This window comes from Esox lucius, chromosome 4 (assembly GCF_011004845.1).
Source record: "Esox lucius isolate fEsoLuc1 chromosome 4, fEsoLuc1.pri, whole genome shotgun sequence".
NCBI lineage: Eukaryota > Metazoa > Chordata > Actinopteri > Esociformes > Esocidae > Esox > Esox lucius.
This window is the reverse complement of record NC_047572.1, coordinates 14,709,917-14,727,596: the sequence shown is the minus strand read 5'-3', so window position 1 is coordinate 14,727,596 and position 17,680 is coordinate 14,709,917. Positions and strand designations below refer to the sequence as shown.

Below are 17,680 nucleotides of genomic sequence, written 5' to 3'. Positions count from 1 at the left end.
GTAGCAATTTCAAGACAACACTTAGTTACACATGAATATAAAAGAAACAATCAGACAGTTAAAAACAGCAACATATGCAATGGAATAAATCAGAGGTCGGAAAGTTACAAAATATAAGGTATTTGTGGTACTTTGTTGTATAAAGTAAGGTATTTGCATGTGGATAAGGTGCGTAGGTACCCACCATATGGGGTGATTTTTATTTTAAAAAGACATGCAATAAGGGGTGAAGTAGTTCACCACAAGGGGTAACATTAATACCAGTGAATAAGTTGCAGTTGCAGTGATCCATTAGTAGCAAGTACATAGACATTGTATGTTGTAAAATTTGTATAGTCTGTGTTGGGTTCAATTCCATTTTAATTCCAGTCTGTCCATGAAGGAAACAAAATCCTAATTCCACATTTTCCTCAAACAAAAGCAGTGAAGAGAACTGGAATGAGAAGGTTAGTGGACAGGTACTTCCTGAATTTAATAAATAGGTTTCTGTCCAGACTTGACTGCATGTGCAACTCCACCCATGAATTTCTCGAGATCCTTATTTGGGCGGAGAACGTCTTGATTGCATGTGTCAAGTTATAAAAAATGTGCAAGATGGGTGGGGTTTCGCAAAACATATCCAATTAAACGCAATTCTTCTTTGGAAGGGGCGGGGCTGCGGAGGGAAACCCTTCTAGTCTGAGGAAGGGGGTTGGTGGAGGGGGCGGGGTAAATGAGCCGGAAGTGTCTCCCGACTGGCCTAGCTGTCATCGAGTAGAAGAGACCATTACCACCGGCTGACTTGGAGATGCAGAAAAATGGAAAAAAGCTGAAATATGGCAACATCTAAAACCCGTAAGGACATGACGACAATTTAGAGGTACATAATGCACGATGTTGAATCAGATTCATAGATATATTTGTCGTACCGGACAATTGCACAAAAATGTATACCCGTAGTTTGGAATCGCTAAAATGATGACAACGATTGGTGCTAGGCTATGACATTGAGCACACAGGACACGAAAGCGACGAGGTCGTTTAAAGATACACACACCATTTTTACTAATATCACTGTTTATCTAGCCCGTGCATTAGTCGTTTGGATTTTTCTGATACATTGTTTCACTTCTCACGGACGATGTCTAAGTGCGTCGATTACTCGCTTGGTCGGCTACAATGTATCCTAGCCTAGCGGCTTGTATAAGGGGGGAACTACCCTAGATTCAGAACAGACAAGAGACGTCATCAGCATTTTGGTCTTTAAATGGTTGCGTCGGAGGAGGTCATTGCAGAGAAAAGCAAGATATTCGGTAGGTGTTGGTGTATTTACACTTCTTATAACGCTCGGGCATAGACACACGCTTCACAGCATATATCGACCGACGCAAAAATTGATCATCGCAGTGTCTTTGATTGACACGGCACATGGAGGCCAACGCAGCAGCTGTTAGCTTGCTAGCCACATAACGACCTTTGGGAAGAGAGACGTCAGCTAATAGCGTAGCCTGCCTGGCTAGTCCTATGTATGCTTTTACCGCAGCCAGCCTACGCAGGTTAGCTCGGGTGTTTTCCATGGTAGTGGGGTTGGCCTGTTACTACTGTGTTAAATGTTATATTCTCATTTTGCCTGGGACTATCGTGACATTAGCGAGTCAAGTATTTAATCTCATTGAGTTACATCACAGGACTAGGCTGTACAAGTCATCACAGTTTGTTATGCTGTTGTTTTGGAAGGCTTGTCAAATTAGGGTGTAGCACCATTTGCATTAATGTCCTCCCACTCCCTTACCCCTCTCCAATTTTTACCTCACTGCTGTCTTTGCCATATGCCACCCCTCCCCCTTCTTTCTCCCTCATCCATTTCTCCCTGCTCTTCCTCTGTCTCCCTCATTCCTTCCTCCATGTTATACAGTAGGAAACAAGCCTAGAAGACACTGAGATAAGAACCAAGTCAAGTTGAAGAGGAAACACCGGCTTTACCCCGGGATTCATAAATGGGCGACTACGGCTTCGGAGTCCTGGTGAAGAGTAACGGCAGTGGCACCAAATCTGCTTTCCCTGTGAGGATCCCCCCTCACCTCCAACCTCAGCCCCCCCACCTCAACCACCCCTCCAACCCTCCCAGCCCCCCCTCCTTTGTCAACAGCACCTCAGCCACCAATGGAGGAGGTAGCGCCTGGCTTTTCCCCTCAGTAGCAACCCACAGTAACATGCAGGATGAGATCCTTGACTCAGACAAGGCCAAGGCCCTGGACCTCCAGGACCTTCAGGAGAAGGTTCAGACCCAGCCGCAGGCACTCTCTCCTGGGCAGCAGGAGGCTGGAGGTAGCTTAGGGGAGCTGGATGGATCTCTACCTGAGGATGGCTCAATGGAAAAGGGTTCATTGGAGAGCAGCGGTGGGAAGGAGAAGCTGAGGGGTGGGATGGACTCTCCTCCAGTGCTAGGAGGGTTTGACTACCAGGACAGCCTGGGTATGGGGACGTCTGGAGTCCAGTCTACCTCCTCTTCCTCTTCCCTGACCTCCTTCAACAACTGGTCCCCTGCCGTACCCTCCAACCCCTCCCCCGTTGTAGGCGAGGATGTTGGGGGCGGGTTCTTCGGCCCGGCAGGTTCCAACAGTAACGGACCTCAGATGCTGTTCCAAAACTTCTCCCACCACACAGGGCCTGGCTTTGGTGGCGCGGGGGGGAGCTTCTCCCCACAGATTGGTCCCGTCTCCCAGCACCATCCCCCTCCACACCCCCACCACTACCACCCCCACAATCAAGGGGTCCCACCCCAGCACAGGCGCTCCCCAGCCTCACCCCACCCTACCCAGCCTTCCTTCCCTCCTCACCCCCACCGCTCTGGAGCTTTCACCCAGCTTCCCCACCTGGCTCCGGCCCAGTCCAAGCCTCCCTCCCTCTGGGGTAGCTACCAGAGCCCTGCCCCCTCCACCCCCACCTCCACCTCCTGGAGCCCCGGGGGAGGTGGATACGGTGGCTGGGGAGGTTCACAGGGGGTCAGAGAGTACCGTAGAGGCCTCAATGGAGGCGTTACTGCCCTCAACTCGATCTCCCCTCTGAAGAAGTCCTTCCCCAACAACCAGGTACTACTATAGATGGATAAACTGCACACTCATTTCTAATGACCTGGCACCTTATACCTGCTAGGCCTGGATGTCCCGATGGCATCTGACTGGTGATAGCTTAACCATTTTGACTGCACTTTGTTCAGTATATTTTACCAACTTTGAAAATCTAAGGTTTATATTTAATTTAAATGTATTGCCAAACAGTGATATAGCTGGTTATTATGTGTAAACTGTCTGTTATGTGCTACAATCACATACATCCCATGTAATACTGCTTGTCCTTTAGGTTCCCTCTCAGAAATATCCCCGTAACAACTCTGGGTTCAACCACAAGGCTTGGATGGAAGACAGCATGAGTCGCACTGATAACTTCCCTTTCCAGGTGAGAAAATATAAAATTCAACCATTTCTAGCAATGTCAACAGACTCTGTTAAATATGGTGGGATCTTTTTGTGAAAAAAATAACTAATTATCCAAGAAATGGCAGTGAACTCAAACTTTTAGTCAAGCAATAATATATTCTGTGGTCCTTACAATTACTTGGGAAAACATGTTGTTTATTATGCTGCAAAGAACATTGATATGCTAAATGCCCCTTTCCAATACATATCAAGGGTCATATTATAATGACATGATGGTAATGGATGCCTGGAGTTTGAAATATTAATATTTTCATTCTTAATAATTGAAGCCGTAAGCAGCGTTGAGCGGAGTTCAGCCAATGTTAGCATTTTGCCAATGTTGCCGATATCGCAACAATTTTGCGTTGAGACACACAGATACCGTGTATATCCCATGGGTGCACCAACTGTTAATGGTTTTTCCTGTCCATATTGTTGCCACCCTGTGGCAAAATCAAACCACTTATCTATTAGCTAAATTTAAAACCCTGAACGTGTCATATAATCACACTGAGTGACACGGAAGTTAATAAGCGAAGCATTTGAACATTATTTTTTTTACAAATTCAAAATGGCAGAAAATCCATCATGGTGGAGCTAATGGTTCCCAATGGCAAAATTGTTCATTGTGAGGAGATGAGTCTGTTTTTAACACTCTAGGGCATGGGTATTGAACTATTAACCTACGAGGTCCAGAGCCAACTGTTTTTCTTTTCTACCTCATCATTAATTGCACCCACCTGTTGTCCTGGGTCTTAATAAGTCACTGACTCAAGTTGCATTAGAAAGGTGGAGTGGAACTGGCCTTGAGGCCAGAGTTGAGTTTGAGGGCTGTAGGTCAAACTGGGTGAGTGGTATGAGCTTCCAAAAATAGCTGGTCCAGTAGCATGCATCTGAATGTTCTTAAAATCATTACGTCTGGGCATGATTGTGGCTGTCTGATTAACATGCTTTTTCTGGTCAATTGATAATGCAAAAAGTGTTTTCACAAATTCAAAATGGCAGTAAATCCATGATAGGAGAGTTAATGGGTGTCGATTGGGAAATATGTTTCTTGTGAGAACTTGCTTACCTTTCAAATGGGGTAAGAGCCATGAACTTGGAAAGGTGGGTGACTCAAAAGATTGTGTACTAAGTTGAACTACAATATGACTATATATTATAGGAGTTGTGTGCATATGTGCAGAACCATACCCTGCACATACAGTGGAGAGTATTTGATACACTGCCGATTTTGCAGGTTTTCCCACTTACAAAGCATGTAGAAGTCTGTCATTTTTATCATAGGTACTCTTTTACTGTGAGTAACGGAATCTAAAACAAATCCAGAAAATCATATTGTATGATTTTAAAGTAATGAATTAGCATTTTAATGCATGACATAAGTATTTGATACATCAGAAAAGCAGAACTTAATATTTGGTACAGAAAGCTTTGTTTGCAATTAGAGATCATACGTTTCCTGTAGTTCTTGACCTGGTTTGCACACGCTGCAGCAGGGATTTTGGCCCACTCCTCCATACAGACCTTCTCTAGATCCTTCAGGTTTCGGGGCTGTCGTTGGGCATTACGGTCTTTGAGCTCCCTCCAAAGATTTTCAATTGGGTTCAGGTCTGGGGACTGGCTAGGCCACTCCAGGAACTTGAGATGCTTCTTGTTGTTGGTCAAGATCTCGCGATACATGGCCCCATCCATCCTCCCCTCAATACGGTGCAGTCATCCTGTCCCCTTTGCAGAAAAGCATCCCCAAAGAATGATGTTTCCACCTCCATGCTTCATGGTTGGGATGGTTTTCTTGGGGTTGTACTCATCCTCCTTCTTCTTCCAAACACGGCGAGTGGAGTTTAGACCAAAAAGCTCTATTTATGTCTCATCAGACCACATTCCTCCTCTGGATCATCCAGATGGTCATTGGCAAACTTCAGACGGACCTGGAAACGAGCTGGCTTGAGCAGGGGGATCTTGCGTACACTGCAGGATTTTAATCCATGATGGCGTAGTGTGTTACTAATGGTTTTCTTTGAGACTGTGGTCCCAGCTCTCTTCAGGTCATTGACCAGGTCCTGCTGTGTAGTTCTGGGCTGATCCCTCACCTTCCCCATGATCATTGATGCCCCACAAGGTCAGATCTTGCATGGAGCCCCAGGCAGAGGGAGATTGACCGTCATCTTGAACTTCTTCCATTTTCTAATAATTGCGCCAACAGTTGTTGCCTTCTCACCAAGGTGCTTGCCTTTTGTCCTGTAGCCCATCCCAGCCTTGTGCAGGCATACAATTTTATCCCTGATGTCCTTACACAGCTCTCTGGTCTTGGCCATTGTGGAGAGGTTGGAGTGTGTTTGAGTGCGTGGACAGGTATTTTATACAGGTAACAAGTTCAAATAGGTGCAGTTAATACAGGTAATGAGTGGAGAACAGGAGGGCTTCTTAAAGAAAATCTAACAGGTCTGTGAGAGCCGGAATTCTTACTGGTTGGTTGGTGTACCTATGAGAAGCATTACAGACCTCTACATGCTTTGTAAGTAAGAAAACATGCAAAATCGGCAGTGTATCAAATACTTGTTCTCCCCACTACATTGGACAAGAACAGCTATGTTTTTTGGCATATTAGTCTGGATTATTATGCATTAAGACAACTTTGTCCATTGATTCCAAATGTCAAGTTGTTTCAAGATTGGTCATTTGGTACTATAGTAAGAGCGTTTCAAGAGTTTTTCACAAAATCCAAAATGGCATAAATTCTGTTGCAATGTTGGACCTTCAGTTCTATTGGCACATTTCCTTGTGAGGAGATCTATTTACACTAAAGTGTGGGCTTAAAATTGTCCATTAGTGTGGAATGCTGTTTGTCTTTATGTATCAAAATGAACATGTTAATTAACACTGATGTGCCAAATGATCTTATTGACCAATCAGCACTTGAATATGAACATTGTAACGGAACTCTTTAATGTACATCCTTTTTTGCCGAACCGCGTGAGCGGAGATGGCCAAAAAGAGTAAATGTCTCTTACAGAGTGAGTGACTGTGACTACCCATTGTTAAATACCATAGTGGTTAGATACGCGGACTGCCCCATAGGCGACTGGTTTTCGAAATCCTCGCCACATTACAAAACAAATTAGGTATTAGGATTAATTCAGGATAGACTAAAACTGCGCTGGCTACAAGCTTCAGTTAGCTACATTATATTAGTCTAAAATTGTTGCTCTCGATTTACATAGCGTAGTTCACGTAGAGTAGTGGTTGGCTATCCGACTGTCATTGTTTTCTAAAAAAACTAACCAGCCACGGAGTGATTGGAGTCATTGTTTTCATTATAGGTACTGTACAGCCAGACTAAAACCTTGTTGGCTACAAGCTTCAGTAGCTACATTATAGTAAGCCTAAAGTTAAACGGTTATATTGCAATGGACGAACTGCACCTGCAATGAATACATTCCTCTTGATTTCGATTTACACAGTTTTGTTTACATAGCATTGTGGAACTAGCTGTGGAGTGATTGGAGTCATTGTTTTAATTACTCTACGGCTAACAATCTACAGTAATCTTTCTAATTGAACTTGTTGAATGTAGTGTAGCAACCCTGTTATACCTGTTGTTAGCTAAGGGTAGGGAACTAGTTTTGAGAACCATGGCGTTTCGACTAATTGGTTTAACAATGCAGAAGTATACAGACACCACGTACCACACTTATAGCTTAGTGCTAGTGGCCTAGTGGTTAAAGACTGCCTGTCACATAGGAAACAAATCCAATCGAGGGCAACAACAATCATCCCTTTTATTCGCGGGCCGGCAGAACTAGGCTTGCCTGGTTCCTTTTCTTGTTACTTAGTGGTTACACGATCTCTTGTGATGCATACCGGTATGTATGCTTTGATGTAAGAGGACTGCTAAACCAGCTGATGGATGCAAACATGTTTTTCTCCACAACACAAAACATGACATCAAAATGACATCTTTTTGTTTCTGTTAGATAACTAGTAAGGTGTCATCACTTCAGTACTGCTAATTTGTAAGACTGTTTTGTTGCTGGTCTTGTTAGTAACGTGCAGGTATTAGGATAGTAAACTGCTATGTTAGTTGGCTTTTGCTTGGGAAAACCAGGCTAGTGGGCTTGCTTTTTTAATTAATTAATCAAATTATATTATTTAACATGCTAAATAGTGTTATTTAACATGTTCATTTTAACATGCAAATACCCAAACGGCATTCCATACTTTAGAAGCTTCAGGACAATCTGCATGTCTTCGCATGAGTGGGTGTGGCCCATGTGTCTTTGCATGTTTGGGCTAATTTGGCCTGTTTTTTTATTTTGTTGGAATTTGCAGAAATTCTAAGTATAATTATGACCAACAGTAACAAATACATTAGGGTTTCAAAACTGAACCTGAAATTAACAGATTTATGGCCTACCAGCACTATTTGTAAAACTGGTGGCTTAAATGAATCACATTTGATTTTAAACACTAATATTTGTGGCAAAACTATTTAATGGAAATGCATTAAATGTTAGATTAATATTTGGTACATTAAGATGTAAGCAGAAATAAACCTTATGTGCACTACATATGTTTTTTTTATACAAAACACCTTTTTGCGGATACACCACACCAAGTTCAGAAATAAATCTAACAACATCCCACCTAATTGATCTGGTTGTTACTTGTGGTTGTCTCACCTAACTGGCTTAAATGGAATGTACTAATTGCAAGTTGCTCTGTAAATGTGCCTGCTAAATGAGGATGTAAAAGTATAAAATAATTGCTTCTCATACAGAACCCTTTAAAGCAAATAAAATCTAGAGCAAGACTAATGATGAAATATCAGTATCTCTGCATTGGTTCAGATCTGTAAGTGTTGCCCTTAAGCATATGCTACGTTGAGACATAATCTCATAATCACACTTGTGTGCCTCAAATGGCACGCTATTCTCTCTGTGGTGTACTACCACCAGATCCTTTCTCTCTCCCTGTATGACTAATGCTGCCATCTCACTTCAGCATTATTTAGTCCGGTTTGAATGTATAAAAAAGTAATGCATCCTTTATTTTTGAAGTACTTGCAGATCTGAGATGATCTGGTTTGGTTCAAGCATTTTGGTGTAAGTCTAGTTATGGTATATCCTGTTAAAAATCTGTCATTACTTCAAACATTTGAAAAGCATTCAAACATTGTATTTGCAGAAATGGGAGCATGTGAATCAAAAGTTGTTGGTGGTATAAATCTTAAGATAACTCAAAGCCTGAGATTTTGGGGGTTTCTATTTACACAGAACAAAATTATAAACGCAACACTTGTTGTTGCCCCAATTTATCATGAGCTGAACTCAAATATCTAAGACACTCCATGTACACAAGGCCTATTTCTCTCATATTGTTCACAAATCTGTCTAAATCTGTGTTAGTAAGCACTTCTCCTTTACCGGGATAATCCATCCACCTCACAGGTGTGGCATATCAAGATGCTGATTAGACAGCATGATTATTGCACAGGTGTGCCTTAGGCTGGCCATAATACAGAAGTAGGCCTTTTGTGTACATCGATCTTAGAGTTCAGCTCATCATGAATGGGGGCAAAAACAAGTGTTGCGTTTATAATTTTGTTCAGTGTAATTTTCCTTTGGGGATGGAAAGTACCAGGACAACAGAGCCTATTTAGACTAAAACAATTGTTGTGAGAACAATTTCATTTACATAATATGTAAATACAACTTTCTATTCTCATACTCAACAAGGAAGTCTTGCTGCCACAGAGGTATGCCGGAAGGCCTACAAACCCACTATGTATTTTTTTTACCTGATAACTAATATCTCCATCGAACAAATGCTGTTTCTGGTGATATAATTTGAGGTGCCAGTATAATGCTTCTCCACAAAAAAAATAATCAGATTCTGTTGGAGCCAGGAGATATTCAGGACCAGACTTTTTACATCACTGCGCATTCCACTCCAATAGACATTGAGCGAGACATTGTCTTTAGATCACAGGGAACCTCTCCGAAGGTGTGACATTTGAAATGTTCACCTGTTTACATTAAACATTTCTATCTCTGCAATTCTGGCAACAAGTCTTATTCATCTAAATAAAAATATTGTAGTGTAAAAGCTCACAATTTACCCCTGTTATAGGACAAAAAACTAAATTTAAGATTAGTTTCTATAGTCTAGGTCTAACGGTAAAACATAAAGGCACAAGGTATTATAATATTCTCTTTTTGCATCACTATACAACATGGACAAGCTGTCATGTTTGGTATGACTGGGAGTGAACAGCACAAAGTATTGTGATTAATTTCTGCTTACTCCTCCATGGAAACATGGAGTATCTGCTCTACATGAATTCTATTAAGTTTGCGGTTTAAAAAAAATCTACAGCATCTGCATTAAAACTCACAATGTCTTAGCTTTGTGTTAAGAATTTGATTATAGTCAGTCATATGGTCTTCCTGTTAGATCCTACTACCTAGTGGTCCTGTTCTTAGCACCTACCACCTCCTAGGTTTCTTGATTCAAAGTAGATTTTAGTTCCTATTCTTTGATAAAATAGCACAAGCTAATGGCTATGTTCCCTTAGCAGGAGCGAGCACGTTCCTTTGATGGCTTCAGCATGCACTCACTGGAGAACAGTCTGATTGACATTATGAGAGCTGAACAGGATTCCTTAAAAGGTGAGTTTCACTTTTTCACACTCTGTAAAAGCACCTGGTGTGCGTTCACAAAGTGATTATGAATTTTAGAGCTAGGATCAGTTACAGAAAATAATACAATTATAGGAACAGTCATATATATACTCTTAGATTAATTGAATACAGGCTGTGGTATTCTGTAACACTCCACTAATGAGAAATTAAACTGACCATAATGATACCTTTTTTCCTAGATGTATAACCAAGATCTCACCAAATGTATAAGCTAGATATCACCATATCCTATTGATTGATAAAATGGCTCCTTGGCTTAAATTGCTGCATCTACACTTGGGGAGGTTGTACTTTACTTAGAGATGCCAGTATTTTGAATGATCTGTTCTACAAATGTTGTCAGCTGTTTCAGTGGAAAACATGCTTTAGTAAATAGCCTCCCTAAAAGACTTCTTCCTTTAAATAGTGGAGTATGGAACGGTAATCATCATTTTGCTGACCAGCTTAATCACATGCACTCTAACACACGCTTACACACATTATCTAAATTACCACTATGCTGATACTTTGATTTCTACTTCAGTTTTTCTGCCATGCATTAAACATTTGGGTTGGCAATTTGAATGGGATGATCATATGATTGGACTGCTATTTAAAAAAATTAAATTCAATATTTTAGGTATGTTGAAGACCACAAGGCTAGCCTTTAAAGAAAGGCTGGTACATGGAGTTTAAATATGCTTATCATTTTGTCTTCATACTGACTTGGAACTTGTGTTTTCCCTCCAGGTCGCTATGGTTTCTCTCACCAGGGTGGAGACGGGTCTTTGCCCATGAATGGTATGGAAATGTCCTATTTTGACAAAACAGGTAGTTGTCAGTGTATTTCAGTTGTTCATGGCGCGTACACAGTGTATTGTAACCCAAAAGGGTTTTAAAGTGCAATGGTACATGAAGGGTGTTGTTTCTTGTTTTACATGCAGCCAGGAGTTATGGCAGACGACGAGGTAAAGCAAAATCCAAAATGTCATGTTTTTGCTTACTTCTTGCCTTTTATCTTCAAATAAAGCCTCTCTGTGGCTGCATCTGAAAATGGCTCCCTTGACCAGTAGGAATAGGGTGCCATTTTGGATGTAACTTATGCTTGCTTCTTAAATGCTGAGTGTTCACTAGGCCCTGACTGAACCTGCAGAGGATTACTGTTATTTACTGAGTCCCCAGAGAGGATTTGAAATTAATTGATTAATACATATCTTACAAAACATCATTAAATGTTGTTGTTTTTTAAATACTGCAAAGCATTAGATTACAAGTTCTCTGTATATTCTGAGTGGCCTGTGTGACTTGCTCAGTGTTGCTTTGTTTGGCATTGGACTGTGGTTGTCAAAGGTACATTTCCAGGTCGTCTTTACTGCAGTCGTGCTTAGCATCGCTCAAGGATTTATGGTAGCTGCTGTTCCCTGGTTCTACACAAAACATGGAACATTACATAATAAACATTAATGTACAAGTATGGAACAAGAACGTTACATTAAACATTTGACTGCTATATCATATTAATGAAGTTAAATATATTTTCTCACATTTCTTTTGTGAAATCTGATCAGCTGTGCTGCGCAACAAAAGAAATATATACCAGGAACCAAATGTAAGCAATTGGGGAGTGGCATACTTGAATTTGTCCAATAAAAAAAAAGATATACATGTTGCAGTGGCAAATTTTAAATTTTGCGATTCAGAAAAGCTGCATTCCTGTCTGCAACTATCCGCTACAGTTTGGGCTAATGGTTACACCCCAAAATGTGTTTTCTGCTAGGCTTTTAGTGGCCTAGCTTTGGTGGCTTGTCATTAGATGATTTGAGCAAAGCATCAAACAGTGCAAGCATTTAAGGACATCATGATTGCTTTCATTGTCATGGCCTTTGTATTCATCACAATCAAAAAATGTCAGTCAATGTGCTGCAAGTGGGACAGCTATTTAAAGTAACTGCACAGTGTTTCTGGGTATTTATGAAAGGATCTAGATTTACTTCTATACATAATTATAGAAAATAGGCTTTTCTGTTTTGGAATGGTTTGGCGTTATACCAACAACAGAAAGATGTGCGCGTATTTTGGTCAGCACCGCATGCCTGACGACAGGAAGTTCCAGTTGTCAGGGAATATGGAATGGAGTCTGATGTGACTGGATGTAAAACTGGCAACTCCATATAAACTCTTCCACATCTTCTGGATTGGTTTAACAATGCAGAAGTGAACCTTAATGACATTCTTCTCAAGACAGTTATACAAAGGATAGCATTTTACATGTTTCTTTGATTGTCTGCCACTTTAGGTTAATTGGACTGATTACTGACCAGTTCATCCACATCAGTCTGTTTAATGCAGAATTTCTATTTAGTTTTTCTTTAATTGCATCTCATTGTTTAGGCATGACTTAAAATTTCCTTATATAAATAAGATTTTCACTGGGCAGTTACTTTAATACTTGTAAGTATGTCTTTGAGCACTCTCACTCTCTTTCAAATTACCAAGCTGTAGTGAGCTGCCATGTTTTAACATTCACAATTATGGCAGTAACCCTTCTGGAAAGGACAATGTGAAAGTAAACACAAGATGGTGTACAAATAGCACAGCTCTATAAATCTCTTTCTGTTCCTCTGATGAGCTGTCCATCTTTCTCACTTTCCTTAACCCAGGTCACTCTAACCTGTTCCCCATGGAGGACGAGCGGGCCTTTGGCGAGGATGAGTCAGGGGACCAAGGTCTTCCTGGTTTAGGCTCCACCCACTGTTTCCCGCACCTCAACGGAGAACGGGTGGAAAGATTCTCCCGCAAAGTGTTTGTTGGCGGGCTGCCACCTGATATCGATGAAGGTACATTTTACTTTTTGGTCAAATAGTCATGGATACCAATAGGTGACATTATTGGTTGTATGACACCGGGTATATCAATGCCTAGACTGGTGTCTACCCATCCAGATGCCCCAAAGGGGTGTACTGCTGCGCTCTCACACCTGATTCAAATGAAAGGCTTCATGATGGGTTGATCAGTTGAATCCATTCAGTGCTAGGGTGAAAACAAAACCCCTTTCGCATGCCAGGATTACAAAATGATAACCTAGGTACTTGTTGTTTATAGGGGTTCTGTGTATCTGACATGTCTTGACTCACTTTCAGATGAGATTACTGCCAGTTTCCGCCGATTTGGACACCTGTTTGTAGACTGGCCACACAAGGCAGAAAGCAAGTCCTATTTCCCACCCAAAGGTAAGTTGGATCAAGTAAATGTAGTGAATGGAAGCTAGAGCCTGATTCATACTTCTGTCAACCCCGTCAGCGTGGGGTCTGCGGACGGCGTGCAGTCATGCCCCACAGGCTACACGCACCAGCTCCCAACTCTATAAGCATGTAACTCTGCGTATGTCAACCGCAGAGCCGCACAAACGATGGTTGGTTGGATGGAGTAAGGAGGGGTTTACTGAGTAGGGTTTTCCTACATATTCTCTCCTTCTAAATTAACTATACATATCAGTTCTTCCGACTCATCTTCCTTCTCCTTAATTTCACAAGTGCTCTCAAACAGTACATTCCAGAAATACATTGTTGTTTGCATCTTCCCTGATCTAGCTAGGTAGCTATTATATTGTTTACCTGCGGTACAGTAACTTCTTCCTTGATGTTTTCCTGTGCTACAAGTGAACAAACCACCATGTTGCATGACAGCGCCACCTAGCATAAAAAAATGTAATGGTTATCTACACAACTATAAATGCTGAGCATGTTTCCACACACCCGCACATGACATTAAAAACACAGACCCGCAGAATAAACCAGGCATAACTGTACCACTGATTAGACCGGTTGTTTACAAGTGGTGCAAAATGTGTGTACTCCTACACAATGTTCCTAGGTATTACCTTTTTATCTGGGGATTAATCGGGTATAAACATGTTTTCTCTACAAAAAATAATTTTAAGTATAAACATTTCTAGAAAATTATTTTGAAGGTGATATGTACTTTTAGCCCTCTAGTGTCTAAAAGGGGAATAGCAGAAACAAAATGCTTATGGCTCTACATAGCTAACTAGCAATCTAGCTGAACTTATAAAAACACATGGTCTGGAATTCCATTTTTTTTTTTTTTATACTTAGGAGCTAAATTGACAACTAGCTTTCTTTGTAATTAGAGTTACCTTTATACAATGTGTGGTTTAGAATTCCCATTTTCTTGTAGCCTATTGTGTAAATGGTATAACCAAGCGCACAAATGTTTTGCGTACTGTACTACTGTCCTAGGCTAGTGGTGTACCTGTCCAGGTGTAATATGGCCAACTCTGCACACTTTTCAGATATATATCTGCCTGTGTATTTCACCATGGCTTGAAAGCAATGCCTGTGTTTGTTTTAGTTTTTGCCAGTGCTTTGTCTTTATTTCTTTGGAACTGGGAACGCTACATAATACCAAGACCAATATAAACTCTAAGAGGAAATCATTGTGGAGAGAATCTACAGAATATGAGTACAGCGACCAACACCAGTAGGTTGTAAAGTATTCAATATTTGAATGCCTGTAATATAATAAGAATTCGTCCAACTTTTGTGTTGTGGAAATCTTCCAAATGGCACCTATAAATGAGTATGTATATCTCCCAGGCCACATTGGCAAGGTAACAAAATGCCCATGAATGTTAAATACCTTATTCAGTCTGTCCCCAATTAAATTTAGTTGATGCACAGTTGGTTTTGGTATTCAGCCTGTATATAAATTGGAGAAAGCAAAACATTAAGTGCAAAGGTTTTGGCTAGGTGTAAGAGGGAAAAGGGGACCAGGGCCATTTCCAGGAAGAAGGGTAGTCCTCGACAAGGCGGTAATGACAAATTTGTTCTTCACCCAATCTAGGTTATGCATTCTTACTGTTCCAAGACGAGAGTTCTGTTCAGGCTCTGATTGATGCCTGTATTGAGGAGGATGGCAAGCTCTACCTCTGTGTCTCGAGCCCCACCATCAAGGACAAGCCTGTGAGTAGAGCTTTACATGTGACTGTCTGTCCTCTTTCTCAGTCTGATGCTGCTGATATGAACAATTGGGATATCTCCCCCCACCGACAAACCTAGTTTACCCCAGTCTACAAATCTAGTATGATGTAAGGATGTTATACATACATGTTTTGTATGGACATTGTCACAGCCTTTTGGCTGTTACTAGTGATGGCCAAACGAGGCTTCATTAGCATTATTTTAGCAGGGTATTATGCTGGCAGAACTCAGATTTTCATTATCACAATAAAATGTATCATTGAAATGTATATGGCAATATGGTAAATAATATAGTCTGTAAAAAAGAACAGACTCAAACAATGTTGGAACAGACATTAAACATGTACAGACTACATTGCCAACTATATTGCCTTATATATTTCAATAATGGCTTTTATTTTGAAAAATAAAATGAGTTAGAGCTGCTAGCATAATATCCTGCTGCTAGAAGAACGATAATGAAGTCTTGTATGGCCATCACTAGCTGTTACCCAAACCTTGCAGGGTTACCTAAACATTATTCGTGATTCTTTTGTAACTATCTAGGTCCAAATCCGACCCTGGAACCTGAATGACAGTGATTTTGTGATGGACGGCTCTCAGCCTCTAGACCCCAGAAAGACCATCTTCGTAGGCGGGGTGCCACGTCCTCTACGTGCAGGTACCAGACTGCATTTCTGTGTGAGAGAAAAGGGGGAAGAAGAGAGCAGAATGGATTGAGGGAGGTCAAGGGCTAAAGACCCTATGCTACAGTAATGTCTAGGCATTAGCCTAGCTGGCTAACGGTTTCATATGGCTACGTCCCAAAGCCTATTGGTTTTGTAACGTATTGTTTGTGTGTTGTTCTAGTGGAACTGGCCATGATAATGGACCGTCTGTATGGGGGTGTGTGTTACGCTGGTATTGACACCGACCCAGAGCTGAAGTACCCTAAAGGGGCGGGCCGTGTTGCATTCTCCAATCAGCAGAGCTACATCGCTGCAATCAGTGCTCGATTCGTTCAGCTACAGCATGGCGAAATTGATAAGCGGGTGAGTCCGTCCGGCTTCTGGTACTCTAGAATGGTGGCTTGGTGGACCCAATGGGGAGTGTTTTTGTCCTAGCACCACAAAAGTTATTCAGTAATTCATCAACAGTTTCTGATCATCAGTATCAGGGTTGTAGTGCTAAGAGTTTTAAAAAAGTGCCTTTCTGACTGTGTAATTTTACTTGGTGTATGTGATTCTAATGAAGCCTCATGATCCATTCATTTTTGTCTCAACACTGTGATAAAGTCTACTTTATCTAATTGTACCTCTACCACCTCCCCAGGTGGAAGTGAAGCCATACGTGCTGGACGACCAGCTATGTGATGAGTGCCAGGGGACGCGTTGCGGGGGGAAGTTTGCTCCTTTCTTCTGTGCTAATGTCACCTGCCTCCAGTACTACTGTGAGTACTGCTGGGCTGCCATCCATTCCCGGGCCGGACGAGAGTTCCACAAGCCACTAGTCAAGGAGGGGGGTGACCGGCCCAGACACATATCCTTCAGGTGGAATTAGGCAGGAAAGGGGGTGGGGGGGAGGGGGGTTAAGGGGGAAAGGGGGTATGATTTAAAAAATAAATGCACTTTTCTTTTTGCTGGTTCCTTTTTAGTTTGGAAAAGAAAAAGAAACTAACTTAAAAGCTTAATTTAATGTAATCTTTATTTAATTTTTTTTAATCTGACCTTCTAAGAGAAGTAAATGCTAAAAAGAGTGAAAAGAAAATCCCATTTCTGTTTGAATTTAAGTTAAGGTATGCATGAGTACTTGGGTGCATTATTAGATTTGAGAAAAATGTTTTTTCTGACTTGACTGTACTTTCTTTTCTCGCATTATCTGGCGAAGCTGCTTACATTTGTTGTCAAGAGTAACATACAATTTGAGTGAGGTATGTGCTGCACCTGAATCAGTATATTAACTATAATAACAGTTGCGTTTAAGAAGGGTGCACTTATTTTGTTACTTTTCGCATGCAGAATTAGAGGAATAATTGTATTAACCAAAGGTTGAGAGCAACTGGTCGGGTTAAAGTTCAGTAGTTAAAGAAAACTGCTGCAGAAGGGCAGTAAGACTGACAATTCCTTTCATTATAAATAAACTATTCAGAGTACATACAGGATTATTTCTGAAAACATTTTTCTCCCCTTGTGCTCGGCCTTGGCAGCATTCACTGGCATGGGTTACTAGATCATGGTTTATATTGACTCTTCAGAGCTAAATGGGCAAACCAAAGATTGGCCTAAGAAAGTGATGAATGCCGGTTCGTGATATGAGGGGCTGAAGGATTAATGGACTGTACTGTATGTTCAGGTCTGGAAGGTCATAAAGACTAGTGCTGTTTTAACTTGTTGAATTGTTGAAAGGTGGAAAGGAAGACAACAATTCAGAAAGACAGGTTTCACCTGATAATGACTACAGCCCATTCTAGACAGGGCTCAGGTATTGGCAGTAGTATTTTCTCACTTTATATGTTCAGGGATATTAGCACTGTAAGCTAACATGCTAATGTTGTAGAACT

General features: G+C 41.2%; 1 protein-coding gene across 8 annotated transcripts; it reads left to right on the top strand.

Annotated features, from left to right (window-relative positions):
• The first annotated feature begins 688 nt into the window (after positions 1–688).
• LOC105024435 (cytoplasmic polyadenylation element-binding protein 4) lies at positions 689–16,686 on the top strand. Of its 8 annotated transcripts, none has more exons than XM_029119352.2 (12): positions 689–834; positions 1,895–3,071; positions 3,343–3,438; positions 10,036–10,129; positions 10,892–10,942; positions 11,086–11,109; positions 12,802–12,978; positions 13,282–13,371; positions 15,005–15,123; positions 15,688–15,802; positions 15,991–16,172; positions 16,453–16,686. In XM_029119352.2, the coding sequence occupies exons 2-12, from the start codon at positions 1,977–1,979 to the stop codon at positions 16,678–16,680; spliced, it is 2,271 nt and encodes a 756-aa protein (XP_028975185.1). In that variant the 5' UTR covers positions 689–834; positions 1,895–1,976; the 3' UTR covers positions 16,681–16,686. The 8 variants fall into 8 exon arrangements, with proteins under 8 accessions (XP_028975185.1, XP_028975183.1, XP_028975182.1 ...); XM_029119350.2 differs by having other exon boundaries at positions 689–859; positions 1,898–3,071; XM_029119349.2 differs by having other exon boundaries at positions 689–859.
• The last annotated feature ends 994 nt before the right edge of the window (positions 16,687–17,680 follow it).